Source organism: Gavia stellata, chromosome 11 (assembly GCF_030936135.1).
Source record: "Gavia stellata isolate bGavSte3 chromosome 11, bGavSte3.hap2, whole genome shotgun sequence".
Taxonomy (NCBI): domain Eukaryota; kingdom Metazoa; phylum Chordata; class Aves; order Gaviiformes; family Gaviidae; genus Gavia; species Gavia stellata.
In genome coordinates, this window is record NC_082604.1 from 30,386,531 (window position 1) to 30,403,106 (window position 16,576).

The following is a 16,576-nucleotide window of genomic DNA, read 5'->3' on the forward strand; positions in this document are numbered from 1 at the left end:
GATCGCTCATGTTCGCCGGCGCGGCGGGCGGGCGCTGGAGCGGGCTCCGAGCGCCAGGGAGCAGCACTCGGCGGCTCGCCCCCCGCCTCACCCCCGCCGCGCCGGGGGCGGGCTGCGCGCCGCGGCGGCGGACGGGCGCGGGGGCGGTGCGGTGCGGCCCGGCCCAGCCCACCCCACCCCGCTCCGCTCCTTCCCGCGGCAGGTGCCGGCCGGGGCCGCCCCGCGCACGGCCCGCGGCCCCCGCGCTGCCCACCAAACCGCACGGCAGCGGGGCGGTGGCGGGGCCGAACGCCGCGCCGGGCAGACCGCAGCGCTGGGGGCCGGCGGCAGCGGCCGGCCCCCCCCCGAGCTGCCCCGGGGCGTCGGCGAGGAGGGGCTGGGGCGCGGGGCGGGCAGCGCTGCCGGCGGCCTGGCGCGGAGAGGCGCTGGGGGCGCGGCAGCACGGCCCCCGCTCCGCCGCTGCCGCGTGTTCGCCCTGTCGCCTGTCCCCGGTCCTAACATCATTCATTTTAGCGGATAAATGCCTCACGCGGGGAATTAACCGCCCGCCGCGGGCGAGGCAGGCCCGCCCGGGCCCCTGCCGCTCCCCGGCCCGGCCCGGCCCCGGGGCTGCGCCGGGGGCACAGGCGGTCTCCCGTCCTCCCAGGAGGAGTTTTCCGTCCCCGGGTACGGGCTGTCCGGCGTAGCTAGCCGCTGAGCAGGGGGGTGCAGCAAAGCCCCCCCACCCCTCTCCGGGCGCAGCCCCTCGCTGCTCCAGCCGTCGGGCGGCTCCAGCGGTGCGGGGCCCCGCAGAGGAGCGAGGGGCACCCGTTCCCCCTCGCTCTGCTGCCTGGGGTCCGTGGGAGATCCTGAGCGCGCTCCCGGAGGTACCAAGTGACTATGGGGAGGCACTGTGCTGCTCCATCAGCAACGGCCGTGTCCCCGCTGGGGCTGCAGCCTCCAGCGGCCCTCGGGCGCGTCCCTCGGTCCCTCTCCCTTCGGCTGCCGCTGCCGGCACAGGGCCGCGCGGGCACTCCGCGCCGCGATTCCCGAAGGATGCTCCCAGGGGCCGGTCCGTACCGCCAAGCGGGTCCACTGATCCCAAGTGGATCAGCCAAGCAGGACAGGAAACGTGAGGCAGCAGAGGCACGGTTGCTGATTAATGAATCGTCAAAACAACAGCAATGCAACATTAAAGCTTTAGGGCTCCTCCTTTTCCAGCGTGCCGGTGGGTGTCAAGTACTTGCCTGCCTTCCTGACGTGGGGCTGCAGTCCCCACCGCAGCCTGCAATCACTGTCCTGCTATGCAGAAGACAGTCCCCTCTCTCGGGATAGGTGCCATCTCCTTAGGTATTGGAGTGGTAGGTGCATTCCTGTATTAGCATTACAGTAAGCAAGCATGAAAACTTCTTTTTTTCCCCTTTCTACCCATTATTTGTGCCAGATCCTCTCCTTGTGCTACATCTCCGGGCCAGTACAAACACAAGGTACTTTGGAAATAAAAAATTAGGCGGTCAGTTGCAAATAAGTCTAAATACAATTAACAACAGCACTCTACAAATGAGCTTACGTTTGAATTTAGTAGGGACAAGAACAGGAAGTACAGGCAACCCACATTTCTTTTGTCTCCAAGCAATTCTCTAATCAAACCACAGATCACTTAAAAGCAGAGGCTGTAGGATAAGTGATAAAGCCCTACACAGTCTCGTATTTGTTAATACATCTTCTATTTAAATCCTTGTCACTTTTCGTTACTGAGTCACTTTTCATACATCCGTCTCTGTTGTTCACCAAAGGCAAGGATCAACAAGTCTGAGATCTTCACGCTTTAAGCTCTAGCTTTGCGATGCCTTCCTTCACAGGTTTATCAGACTTCGTATGTGATCCAAGGGCACGCTCCAAAGACCAGCAGTGTTTGTCAGCTCTTTTCCTTCACCAGCGGATAAAAATGCTTCAGAGCTTTTCGTAGGTTACAGTGGCACGCTAGATCAGTGTTGTGATCCCCGGCTTTGGGAAGATTAATATCATGCATATTTTAAGATAGTATCATTACATTTTATTCCCAAGACTTTGTCAAACACATCTTGATGTATTTAAACACACAGATCCCAGTCTTTTGCTGTTTTTTGTCATGCAGAATGGTCTGACAATCTCATAATGGCACTCGCTGTTCTGGGTTGATTGGCCTGCATTTTACAGCAGCTCTGTAGTGCAGGTGTCCCAGCAGAGACTGGCCCCGTGATGTCCATAGGTCGGGGTTACGGATCTGACTATAGATTTGCACTGTCCACTGCTCCAGTCCTCAGTTCAGTCACTGATGTTCAGGAAGTCCGGCTTCAAATCCAGTTTGTTTAAACCCTCAAGCCTGCAAGCATTCTGATCTGGAGTTCTGGTTTGGTTTTCTCCAGAAACACTGCCAGGGCAGCCAGGTTGGGTTGAGCTGTCTCTGTTCAGAGGGTAACAAGTATTGCACGTCACCTTTAGTCAAGTGAGTAGTGCCTTAAGCCACCACTTCAATACAGAAATTTGAGGAATAAGCTCTGAATAAGGAAGAAGAGCAAATACCAGTCCATAGTACATTTTTTTATCATCATAACTGAATTCTTGTCATCTGCTGTGACTTTGCTGGTGCCAGTTAAAAATAGAGAGTAACTTCTGAAAATATTGCATTAATTATTGGTTATATGCTTTCTTCAAGGACATGCCTCATTTTTAACATTCGCAGGTCTATTCAGTTCTCATGGTAGCGAGGGACAAAGGGCACCGCTTGTCTGGACTGCAGCTGATGCCAGCCCACATGCAAACTTCCCCCAGGTGTTTCTGCTGAATGCACATCACTGTGGGTCCTCATCACACCTACTGTTTTCATCCTGAACACTTCTACAACTAAGGATGGCCTTTCTGATAAATTGATGTCAACTCTACAGCAGTTGTGACACGGTGGGAAAGAGCAGAACATAATCAGCATCAGTGCTACATGTATCACAAGTCATTACGTGACTGTGGATACACAGAAGTTTTCACCTGTAAGAGTTATAAAATCCAAATATCTTACAAAACTTGGTGACAAGTTTTGGAGGTCCTAAAATCTTTTTCTACTCTGCCCTTACCATAGGATAAATTTAATTGATAATATTAAAAATAAAGTGTCTGTTTGACTGCAATTATTGCCAAAGATCAAGTTAGTGCAGGACATTTCAACCTCTGTAAGAAGTGGTATGCTCTTACTGCTTTCCAGGTTCATGTATACAAATCACTGTTCTTCATCTATCCACGCCTCACATTGCATATTTACCCTTCAATATTGTAAACTGGGGTTTAGGCATCCATGGGAGAAAAAAGGAGGTGGTTCTTTTCCACTCCTCACTTAATGGGCATTTGCTCTCATCAAAAATATCTAGTTCAGTGCATTTTTCACAGTGGTGGTTCACCTCATGCACTGTTGACCTGCATTGGTTGCTAAATGCAGAGTCAGTGAACTGGGATGGTACATAGTGCTGCTCCCTCTGGGCACCGACTGAAGGAGGAGCCGAGCATCCGCAGCTGCCACCGAAGTCGCATGGATGGCAGCATTTTATACATCACCACTAGCACTCACACAACATCATGTTATACTTTTACAACAAAAAGTGAAATTAATTAGTTAATCATTATACAACACTCCAGTGACTTGGGTTGAGAAGTATTATAGTCTATTTCTTTAAATTTAAGGGGTTTTAAAAAGCTTAGTGGTTGAGAGAAAATTTGAGGAGAAAGTGCATCAATGACAATTTAAAATCAGCCCTTTTCAGGAACAGCTACGCAGGAGCAGATAACACCATGTTAAACAGGGAGGAAGAGTACCGAGCTCTCTACAAGGAAATGGCACGGGTGGAACAGCTTCCCGAGACTGTCATTATGCCACTGTACAAGTACGGCATAAGAGACAAGACCCCTCTATAGCTCAGTATCCAGGCAGTCAAGATTGTCTGATAACATAGCCTGCCCTGATTTTTTTTTTTTTTAATAAGCTAAACGACAACAGTCTTTTTCCTATATTTTTTTCACTGTATGCAGGCCTGAAGGGAGAAATGGGTATTTAGGGGGACAGGAAGGAAAACATTCCATCAGCAATCCACTCGCAGAAAAGCTGGGAGCAAAGAGCAGGACAAAGAGGGAGCAGCAACCAGCCAGGATTCGGGGAGAGGTCCCAGGGTGCAGCGTTGCTCTGCAGGGACACGGGACGAAGGAGCTGAAACCTGAGGCAGGGCAGAAGGCAGGTTGGAGCAGCGTGCCTCCTCGCCAAGGGCAAAGCCCCAAGCAGTCGGCATGCAGGAGAGGGGCTACGGCAGCGACGGGGACGACTGGGACCTCCAGAGCCTGAGCCAGTGCCGAGAAGGACGGTCATTTCCAATATTACGGGGAAAAACAGTAACAGATTTAGTAGCATCTTGGGCATATGGGATGGGAGAAAGGACTTGAGCAAGATAAGTAAGGTGAAGAGGAAGGCTCTTCTGCAGTGAACGGGATGGGACTATCAGGCAAGACCTGAGACTGTGACACAGCTCATGATGCTGCTTGATGCAGTGCTCGCGAAAGGAGCATCCCAGCACTCGGGCCAGGAATTGTGTCATCCCAGTAACAGCAGCAATTTCACAATATTCCTTGGCTACTTCTATTTGTTTTTTAAGCTTTTCCTTGAACAGCGACTCATCTAAGTCTTGCTTCTAGTGTGACATTATCAGAAAGTGGGGAATCTAATGCTTCTGAGGGAAGAAACAAATGTTTCTGTTTCCCCTTTTTATCTTGTGACTTGGTGCATCTTCTCTGCTCTTGTCATACGTTCAAAGCAGTATTTGTTGTGGTGGAGCACACAGCATTTGCAAGAAAATATTTCCTGTGATCATCAGATACCTCAGCTTCACTTTTTCAGTTAATTATCCATTAGTAAATAACCCAGTAATTATCCATTCAGTAAATAATCCATTGTTTGCTTCACATGCTTTAGAAGAGGGAAGATGGTACAAAAACCTGTCAAAAGTTCATTGAAGGAGACCTTCTTTCCTAAAACTGCCAGTCATTAACATCCTAGAGCATGAGGTTTCTTTCCTATACTTGTTTGATAAACACAGTACCCCAGATACCAGGAAATATTCTTTTAACCGCCCAGAAAGCAACATTGTGTTACTGTGCAAACACAAACAAACAGACCCGGTCAGATGCCTCCTTAGGGTTCGCTGCAGAATTCACAGCTGGAGTCAGAAAGGGACTTGTACTGTCTGCCAAGGCACATATTAACTGAATTGTTTTCCAACAAATGCAGTCAGGATCCATAGCTGATAATGGATGCTCCAAGAAAAAGTGCCTCCCGGGCAAACTCCAGCACAATTCTTCACTCTAATTTCCAGCTTGTCTATACACAGCGTTACCTCCAGCCCAGTCTCACCTCTGCTATCTTCACGTCACCAGCCACTGCCTAGCCTACTGCAAGATACAGCTGAATGGAGGCAAAGCCCCCTCGGTGCTGGCTGCTCCTGTATCGCCACCTCCGCTTTTCTGAGGGGTTCTGAAACATCTTAGCTCGTTTGGAAAAATATTTAATTTTCCATGGCAAAGTATTGCTCCATATGAAAATATTATCAGAAAGCTGACTCTTGAAAAAAGTAGTCACCAAAACAGATAAATGCAATTAAAACTTTTTCTCCCCCATCAAATTCGTCCAAGGACATAGTCACTTTTATATGTGTATGTTCAAGTCTGTTCCTTTCACTGCTATTGTGCTGGTGAGAATCATACTAAAATATTACAGTCCCTCTTCAGGGAACCATAAATGCATTCTGCTCAAGTAAAGTATTGAAAACCTTCTTAAAAAAAGTGCCTTTTCCCAAACCTCTCTGTATGCAGCCCCCTGCGCAGTGCAAGCTCAGTGGTAACGGACCCCCGTGATACAGCAGTGTGCCATCTTTTGGTTACACGTGACGATCGCAGCACGAACCACAGATTTATTTAAGCATTAGCTTAAAAAAAAAAAATCATTTGTCTGTCCACAGCCTTGCTTCATTTTAATTCCAAGGTCATCTTAAAACCCATCTAGTTAAACCAGACTCAGTCTTTAAGCCTAACTGATATGGTACTCTTAAACCGCCTGGAGAGTATTCCTGCAATGGACGTGCATCCAGTTAACAAACCGCTTTCTAAGTTGGTCTGGTTAGGGGAAAAAAAAAAAAAAGCCAAACCCTGTGTTTGCTGAAATCACTGGCAGTCAGTAGATCGATGCAGACGGCCATGCTCCTGGTCCTAGCCGAGGCCCTGAGTTAGCCACGCTCCAGGGGATGGGTTATTTCGTGCCCGTGACTTCGGCTCGCATGAAGAGCAAGGCAGGTCCCCGGCAGCAGCGGGAGCCCGGCAGTGCCTCTCCTGCACGAGCCACGGGGAGCCGGCATGCCGCCGAGCCTTGGCGTAGACTGGGTCTTCTGTAAAGAAGTAAGAGAAAATGTATTTGTGCATATTTGAAACCTGAACTGAAAAGTTTGAGCATCCTACACACTGCAGCCAAACCGGTACAATACATAACAGACACGCTGCCCTTGCCAGGGAAAAGCAAGGGCCCAAATGCAACCAAGTACCGCGGAGAGGGCGTCCTGGCTTAGCGGGTGCGCTGTGCGTTACCTGTGCCGTTGCCTTAGGAACAACAACCAAAAAAAGAAAGAAAAACCCCAAAAGAAAAAGAACGGAAGAGCTCAGCATTGCTAGCTTTAGAGGAAAACTTGGAAAAATAAAACCCTCTGAAAAATTCTTTTGGAGAGCAGATAATGAGACGCGGCAGCCAAGCCTGTCTCTGAAATCCCCCCCGCTCGCCCAATCAGACGGGGCTGGCAGGAGCCGAGCACTCATCGAATTACAGAGAGGCTCCTTCTGTCATCTTAAACCCTTGTTATCGAGTGACAGAGGATGCACTGAAACACTCTATGAACTGCTCTGTTTTCCAGCTTATTTAAACACATTAGTGTGCGAGCTGGAGCTGTGCAGAAGGGGACGGGGAAGAAAAACCTTCACAGCATCTTTCAGGAAACGTGTGCCTCGTGGAGGGTCGCTGGAGCTCCCTAAGGAGAGGGCTCCCACCGCGAGCAGGGCTGGCTGGGCGCCCGGGGCTCTGTCCGGGGAGCTCGGCTGTTTGCTGTGCTGATGAAGACCTTGTCGCTGCCTTGCTGAAAGCTGCGTCCCTCCGGAGACTTTGCACGCCACCATGCCAGCCCAGCAGAAGAAAATTATCTTTTGCATAGCCGGGGTGCTGAGCTTTGCTTGTGCGCTGGGGACCGCGGCAGCCGTCGGCACGCAGCTGTGGGTTAAGGGGACGATACTCTGCAAGACGGGAGCCCTGCTCGTCAATGCCACCGGCCAGGAGCTGGAGAAGTTTATTGGTGAAATCCAGTATGGGCTTTTCTACGGCGAGCGTGTGAGGCAGTGCGGGCTCGGGGGGAGACCTTTCCAGTTTTCATGTGAGTAGCAATGGTGTTCGAATTATTTAACACCGCGCTGCTGACGGCCAGGGGAGCAGGGAGAGAGCTGCCCAGTGTCCCCTTGCTCATACACAGAGCCCAGCAAGCATGACATATTCTGAAGCAAATGCTGCCATTACAGCGTTCTGATCTTCAGGTTCAAACTACTTCTTTTCTGATACTAGTAAAGCCACACTAGCATTTTCAACAATCTATATTTCAGTTACACAGATATCTATAGCTCAGAAGATTTGTAGTATTTAAAAAAAGAATGTTTTTGTTTTTCAATTAATCATCTTCCTCTGTGTGTGTGTGTCAACGTTACATCCTCTATGCTGTCATGAAGGAATGAACTAAACTAGCAGAAACCTCATGAAAGAGCTGGGGCATAGATACGCTTGGCTGCTGTTGAGAAACAAAGCAGCCAAAAAGTTAGCGAGCTGCTGCAATAATTGGAAAAATGGCTGGTTGATGCAGCTGACGCTCCGTCGGCTGATCTACAAACCGAACGTGGTATCTGGCATACAGAATTTTATCAAAGACTATTAGCAACGGTTTTGCTTTACATGTAATATTCATAACCTATTTATCTTCAAGAATAAGAAGATCAATAAAATGATCAAGTGAACACACAGTTTGCATATAGCAGCACATTAAGCAGATAATAACAAACAGCCATTTGTAATATGCACAATATGCCACCTGAAGTTATTACAAAACAGTTTAGAAGCATTTTGCTAAAACGGCACTGGTGAATCGCTTACGTGAGTCATTTAAGACAAGGTAAGGTTACCAGGTCAGGTATCAGAAATTGTTTACTATATAATATTTTTCCAAATTAGTAGACCGAATTAATTTAATTAGAGATGGTGAATCTTAATATAATACTAAATTCCATCACTAGTCTATTTATACAGCTGAAGTTCTCCTCTCCATTGCTTTGTTTGCCGTCACAGCGTGCCGATATTCCACCCTGCCGGTTATAGGCTGGGGTGAATTTTCAGGGGGGTCTGCTAAATCCCAAGGAATTACTTTTCTGCTGTGGGTGAAATTGTTATGAACCACAGCCGGCAAAGCCGCTAGCCATCAGCAGCTCCGAGACTGACATTTGTCCAGGTTCGTTGCAGCGAGAGAGCTCTGAGGCACAGCTGAACCGCTGTAAAGCGAGGACAAGGTGCAGCTGCAGCCCCGGGCCGGGGCCGTCCCCTGCGGGCAGCCTCGCGCGGGCCCTGGCCGGGTGCGCACCCCAATTCCCGCACCCCCCGGCCGCGGGACGGAGCCCGGCTGAGCAGCCCTGGGGCCCGCCTGGCCCCCCGCGGGAGCTCCCCGGGCAGGGAGAGCGGCAGCAGAATGAAGCAGTGGCCGACTGGGTGCAAGTCAAGGTATGGGAGGGTCGCCCACAGCGGCCTCGGCGTGCGGCAAGACGCGGGGCATCCCTCGCTGATCCACATCGGCTCCGTGCACGAGGCAGGACGAAACCCAGCCACGCCAGACAGCCCCCACGCCAGAGGAGCCGCAGTCGAGACAGCCCCTTGGCTTCTCTTGCTAATAATGTTCTTTTCACACATTTGTTACTTAGATACTTCTAAACCATTTCATTGATGTGCCATGCATTCGGGCTCCCATCTGTACATTTCATCTTGTTATGGCTGAAATATTTTAATACACAGCCAGTGTGACTATAGCAATAGTTTCAAAAGAATTTTAATTTTGTGGGCGGTGTGAATTAATATTACAGGTACAAGAGAGAATACAAATGCGCAGCTTGTTTGCGATGATTCAACAATATCAATCATCACATATTTTTGAATATCTCACAGTGCTACAGACAGAGAAGCTCTGGATCTGTGCAAGTACTGCAGAGCATTTTCAACCAGGAATATTCCGGAGTTAAAGGAGTCTTGGTGATCTCACAGGTCTTTTCCAACCTTAGTGATTCTGTGATTCTGTGAGTTTGCTCTCGCTATGGCCATACGCTTTCTATCCATGCTCTCAGGAATCTCATGTAACCAAGCTTTCCTATCCAAATGTTTACCAAACCTGCATAACTGTTCTTTCAACGGAGCACATAAACACAGACGTAACCAAAGAACAGAAATTATACAACATGAAGTTTTTAATTAGTCCCAGCTAAGCAACCCACTTTGGAACGGTCAAAAAAACCACACCTGAGTGGTCGCACAGAGCTGCAGAATCCTACAGCACAGGACAATATTCAAAATTAATTTCTTTAATATGAGTGCCTCATGTACATATTCAAAGAACTCCACGGCTTTCAGGAATTGCGTAAGAAGAAAACATTGAAAAAGTAATTGACTCAACATCAGTAAATACCACCGTTCTCGTTTTCAGAAAGGGAAAATGAGGTTTGAAGCATGTGCTTTAATGCCTGTTCCCAGGATCTGAAATCAAGGCTGGATTTCCTCTTATGCCTGGACTCCTCAAGTCAGAAGTGAAGCTGCTGCCATGCCCAGGAGGGCGCAGCATCCCTCCCCGAGGAGAGCAGCCTTGTTTCCAGCGTCCCAGCCCATGGGGCATCGGTCCCCGCAGACCATCAGTCCCCGCAGACCATCAGCCCTGCTAGCTCTGCTGCTGCAGGTGAGGCACCGGGGTCAGAAACCCAACCCCAGAGCCTCCACCCGCCACAGACTCCACCCAAGCTTGCCTAAGAGAGCATTCTTTTACCTTTATTCTCCTTCCGTGCAAGCCAAGCATTAATAGGGGAAGGTTTCAATAGGTCTCACTCACGATATCGCAAGCCCGTCTTGTCAGTCTTACTTGCCTGCACTGGCACCCTTCACACGGCACTCCGAAAAGGTAATGCTACGAGGCGATCGTCGGCACTGTGTACCCCTGAAAGGTAGCCCCGTTACAGCCTGAACGATTTCACAAGCCCCGTTGGACGCACCGCGGCAGTCCGCAGGGCAGGCTTTGCCTCCGTGAGCTTTCACTGACAGCTGAGGGTGGAAGCATTGATGTCCTCCTCAGAAATTGTTCTCAGACCATCTTTTATTTAGATTAAAAAGCAAATGCACTTACTTTAGTAGGATTTATATTTAGAAACAGTGGTTGGGTGCCTTAGCAAAACATGCCTCTACTAGAAGCGTTCACTTCAGAGACCACTTAAAAGGAGGCTGCTTCCCGTTCTCTGGGGCTGCAGCAGACCCGCCCCATCCAAGTCGGAGCTCTCGGAAGCTCACTGGGAGCGTCCCGGAAAGCAGGATAACCCTATACAATGCACACATCCTCAGTTTAGTGCACTGAAGTGCATTTTAGCATGTCTGAGAAGAAAAGGCATGGAAAATAGGCTCAGTGATTTAGTTCTGTGTTTGTTCCCGTTAAATGCTCCCCTCTGACCACTAGATCTCTTAATTGTAAAATGAATTTGCTCTGCCAGCAAACCCGGTTCGGCGCGGGAAAGCCTTCTGCTTCATTTGTTCTTGCTGATTCTCATCAGCTTCTGGGTCAGCAGTTCATTTTCTAAAGGTCACTGGCGTGCATACTTAAACACACAATTTCATTCATTACAATGAAGGAATGTTTTTCTTTCAAGACAACATAGCTGCTGGAATTAATTTTTCCTGGTATGCGACATATACAATTTTAATGACATAAACCACTATAAATGCAGGTGCCAAGGGAGAGATTCAATACAATGCAGTAATGCATTTTCTCAAAATAAACAATACAAAATTGTGTTATTAAGTACACAGTTTTGCATCTTCTCCCAAAACATCAGGTAGCCTTGCAAGAACTAATGTTATTCCTTGTAGAAATTCTGCACAGGAAGGGGCTCTTCAGCCTTTTCGTTGGCTAGCCTGAGTGGTACAACCGTAAAGTTGTACCTTGTACCACACTAAGAGTACGACTGCTTCTTATGCCTGTAACTACATGAAATATGTCATACGAAGTCCCATACACAAGGTCTAGTTTCTAAAACATGCTTTGTATTTTACTAGGATGATATAAGGAATTTAAGCACCGGCGGCCAAACTGGACAATAAGTCGCCATCAGCAGAAGTAACCTTTTATGCAGGCAAATTCTTCCTTTAGATAAATAGGTACATTTAGCAAACAGGTAGTTTGCTGTGTGCGGCACTTGCACTTGCACAAGCAGCAAGCAGTTCTCTTCCTGACCTAGACCTGGCAGCCACCAGCTCCCTGCGCTCGGGAGCCGGCCGGCGGGGATGCCTCAGGGAAGGGGGTCCGGCGGAGCGGAGCCCTGGGCCGCTGCCGTCCCCAGGCGCAGGCGGCTCCTCCGTTACCCGTGGAAGCTGTGAGCGCTCATGCAGCATCGCGGACGGTGGGCGCAGGGCTCCGCGTGCCCTCTTGTGCCCCTGTGCCCGGTGAGGGTCCCCGGGCCATGGTCCCCCGTGGGCACCAGGTCCCCCTCTCTGCTCCCAGCCAGCCATCAACAACGCAAAAGGTGATATTTAAGACAGCTTCAAGAATAGTTTGCAAACATTTGCTTCCTTAATTTCCCTTTCCTTTAGTTAGGGCGATAAATTGACTTAACGCCCGCCACATTACCTGCTTCTCTGTGTTTACTGTGTGGCGAGCTGCAGCACTGTTTGCTGGTAAACATTTTACAAGGCAGAGTAATTTATGTGAGGCTTTTTTACTCTCTGCACGTTACAGCCGCAGCGAGGCAGCGCCGAGGCGTTACTACCCCCGCTTTAATCGTGCCCCTGTGGATCAGGAGCAGTTAAGTGTGTTTGATGATTCCTTCTAAAATACCCGTTGTTGCCAAACAAACATGAATGATTAAAAATTATTCTCTCGTACTGAGTCTGATTGACTATCCCTCGTGCCCTAGCTAAGCAGGATCACAATTTGCAATAGTAGCTAAAAAGCTGCATAAAAATACTTAAAGTATTCCTAAATTTTTGCATAGGTGGTCACGCTGGCCATTACGCGGCTGGAGCTCCGCACAGCATACAGTCCGTCAGGCAGCAATAATCAATTGTAAGCGCAAAACTGCACATGCCATTTGGCTGCCACTGTCGCACTCCCGACCGGCTCTGGGGCTCTCGCGGGGCAGCGACTGGCACAAGTGCTGTAATGGCAAATGCAGCTGATGTGAAAGTTTCCAGCTTTTGGAAACTTAAAATTACGTAGCACGTGGTGAAAGCGTCGTGTTGACTGCATAACACGCGCAGTACTCGCACCTACCAAGCAGCAGCCTTCTTGCTCTCAACTCCATGGAGCAAAGCTCTGCTGCGAACAATCGGCATTTCCCCCCCGGCAGGAGGAGAGCTGGCACGGGGCAGCACCAGCCTTCACAGCTCCACACGCATTTTGTTTGTGCCGTCTGATTTTATCTTGGTAGCCCACTTTTTTATTGTGGGCTTTCTCCGTTTCCTCGCGTTGATTTAGCATCTTCCCTTTTTGGCTTCGTGCTTCCAGACACAAAACATTCCACAAGTGTTTTACTTGGGGAAATACAGGGGAGAAAATTTTGATCGTATAAAATTTGCTTATTCTTTCAAAATTTCATTCAGAGAGTTTGTTGCAAATAACTCTTTGATGTAACCTTTATGAATTTCTCCCTCTTTAGTATCATATTTCATTTTTTTAATAATCTAAGAGATTAAGGTATGTACAGAAATATATCCTTTTTCTATTTTTCAGGATTTTTATCCAAATACCAATTTTTTTCTATTTTCTAAAAATAGAAAAGTGCCAAAACGTAGGAGGTAGGAAACCTCCGATCCTTTTAGGTGCCTGCACGTCTCTTTGGCAATAACTGTTGGTGGATTTTGACAGGGAGTCTCTGTGCTGTAAACAGCTTCACACGTTACTGTCCCCAGATCTCATACGTTCCTGGAGCCTTCAATGTCTCCCAGCAACAGGCAGTGCACAACACATTTAACCTCCCAGCATGTCAGCACCACGGCTTCACTAATGATTTCCTGCTTCTTCATAAGAAAGTGTGGACCTTTTAATTCACACACTTATTGCTTAAGGTTTTCAGAAAAAACCCACATCTTTTTAGCTGAAATTCTCCAGGTATAAACTTGACAAAACTGTATATTTGTGAAAGTGAAAGTGGTGGAATCACTGCTCTGAAATAGGGTGGAAATCAGCACCCCAGCCAGGAGCAGCGCTTCGCTTCCCGAGCAGGCGAAGCGGTCAGACCCCAACATCCGTGGGCTTCCACACATCGGACATATGTAAAGAGCATGCGCCGCTGCAAATCAAAGCAGCGCCCACCCGAGGCGGAGGGAGCCTTCGGTGTCACCTGCCCGGTGACCTCCTTGCTCGTCCACGCAGCCAGGACTTGAATGTTCCCAAGGACTGGTCCCTCACGCATTGCCCGTGACGTGGTCCGGACCAAGAGGCCGGTGGGAGGGAGAGGGACCCCGAGGGACCCCTGTGCGCACAGGGGCTGCCCTGCCTCCTCCCTGCCCACGCACCCACCCCGGGGAGGGGGAGCCCGAGGAAGCATCCCTTGGGAAGGGGAACTACCTCACCCTGTCCCGGGTACCACAAGACACACAACACACACGGTACGGACACTGACACAGAGTCAGGAACTTCTCATCCTCACCTTATCCTCCCTGCACCTGTGTTTTGGAAAATAAAATAAATACAAGACTCTATCGACCAGAACAATCCGGTCTGAGAAACGTGTTTCGTATGAGTTGCTGACCACCCCAGGCAGGGTCAGGTGTAGGAGTGACACACACGTTGACTGCAACCAAGCCCACAAGCTGATAAAGATCCAGGCAGGCAAATAAATATCAGTTGCCCTCCGTTCAGTGAACGAGCCAAGCAGGTATAATTCCATTTCCAATCTCATGTCCCTCAGTGAGACCTCATGAGCATACATGCAGAGAGTCTGTTGCTGGATTTACTGTCCCACCCTCCAAAAGAGAAGAGTAGGTGGCCAAGCCTCCAGCTGAGGGACGAGAGATCAGACCCATAACGCGGGCGCTGTGAGCAGCCCTTCACACCACCGTGCAGACCGATGCAAGGCAGACCTGCTTCCTCAAGTAGAGCTTCCAATTGGTTTTCTAAGAATATGCTGTTCACGTTGAGGACCAAATACCCCCTAGGTAGATGGTAGGCACGTTACCCTCCACCTTGCATCTGCACGGTCTGGTTTCCGAGGAGCGAATAACCCCCAAAACCTCTCCCCACCCTTAGCAGCACCCACAGGTGCAGCGGAGGCTGTTCTGCCTGCCAACACACCGCGCTGAGGGAGCAGCCGCCGGGGATGCTGATCTGGAACAGGTCCCCAGCGTTTAAAGAGCTGGAGGTGCTGGGGGTCGCACCCGGGAGAGCCCGGCACGGCCGGCCGTGGGCACGGTGCTGGGACCATGGAGGGACCATTCCGCATCCCACACGGGGTGCGACGGGGCAGGGGGAATAACGCACATAGGGAAACACGCTTGGGAAGGGCAGGAGAGGCTTTCCCTGGAGCTGGTCTTTCTCTCCTGGCCAGTCTACACTTCCGAGTATCACAAAATGCTTCTGCCTCCAAACATCTGTGAAAACCTGTTTCTAGTTAATAACTTCATTTTCATCTTTGGTTGCATTTGGAAGAGCACAATTTAAAATAATTATCACAAACCAGCAAGAAATCCCTGGCCTGACTTCTACAACAACTTTTCCTACTATATATAATAACATTTTGTTTGTTTTGTTTTTAGTTTTTCCAGATTTGCTCAAAATTATCCCTGCAAGTATCCATGTTAGTGTCATTCTCTTCTGTACAGTACTGATCGTCTTTGCTCTGGTGGGAGCAGGTTTCTTCATGTTCAATGCTTTTGGCAGCCCTTACGAAACTCTGCACGGCCCCGTCGGGCTGTACCTCTGGAGCTTCATCGCCTGTAAGTACCACTCCACCCTTGGCCTATCGGGCTAATGCCTGTCCATGTTTGCTACTTGCCGTGACCAATTTACCAGTGTAGGAGACCACATTAGGGACCGTGGCTGCAGGGACTCTAAACTGGCAAAATAAAACTGGGCAGAAAGGTGGATGGTTTTGATACAGCAAAACGTGGTTTTTCCAAATTGGACTTAAGAGATAAAATGCCGAAATCTTCCGTGAGGGTGAGCGGTGGGATGGGTACGGGTGCAGGCAGCCCCAGCGCCCCGGCCCTTCTGCGTAAGCTGGCAGAAAAAGGGGATGGTGCCCATGAGCCGTGGGGACCCGGAGCTGGGGGCACATCACGGACACACAGCACACTGTCAGAACTGGGAATCACACCGGAGGGGTGGAAAGGGGAAAAAAACCAAATCAAAAGTCAGTGAAGCAACCGCTCGGAGATTTCCAGGCGTGTAAGCGAGACCACAGCTTCCACCAGCAAGACTTTCTCAAGGAAGGAAGGAATTGAGAGGCAAAGAGGGAGAGACAGCAACTCGCTGTGAAGGTGGTCTCTGACAAAACGCTGTCAGCGGGGAAAGGGACCATCATCCCTGTCTCTGGCACCTACAGAGAAGGTAAAGCCCATTCTCTGTGTTGCTGACAAGGTATGACATATTACAATGTTAATTCGATAAATGACTTAAGTACATATTTAAGTACATACATATCTTTAGACGTGCAGACAGTTCAGTTATGTTCAATGGGACAATGAGTAGCTAAGCTGGAAAAGAGCACAGATCCTTTGCTGGATCAGGGCACTAAAGCAGCCATGCTAAACAGTATGGGTCCTAAGCCAAATTCAATTTTAAAAGCTTACCGATTTCCATAGCTGCTGGCTTGGATTCTAAAACTAATCCCTGTTAAAGCTAAGTTACGGTGGCCATAACAACACTATCAATATGGCATTTGGTTGTGATGTACATCACACGCCCTTGCTGCGGGGGCTGCTGAGATGATGAACTTCTCCCCCTCTGTTTCAGGTTCCTGTGGTTGCCTCATCATGATTCTCTTCTCTTCAGAAGTGAAGATCCATCACCTTTCGGAGAAAATAGCTAATTTCAAAGAGGGAAGTTTTACGTTCAAGACTCACAGTGAACAGTTTGCAAATTCATTCTGGATCGTCCTGGTTTGCTCCCTGGTGCACTTCCTGAATGCCTTGTTGATACGATTCGCTGGATTCGATTTTCCCTTTTCAAAATCAAAAGATTCAGGGACAACCACTGGAGCAGTTGACCTGATGTATTAG

At 49.2% G+C, this 16,576-nt stretch overlaps 1 protein-coding gene across 1 annotated transcript; it reads left to right on the plus strand.

Annotated features, from left to right (window-relative positions):
- Positions 1-7,204: 7,204 nt before the first annotated feature.
- Positions 7,205-16,576, plus strand: CLRN1 (clarin 1). The gene is made up of 3 exons (XM_059822913.1): positions 7,205-7,457; positions 15,113-15,292; positions 16,311-16,576. Exons 1-3 carry the CDS (start codon positions 7,205-7,207, stop codon positions 16,574-16,576), a joined length of 699 nt encoding a protein of 232 aa, XP_059678896.1.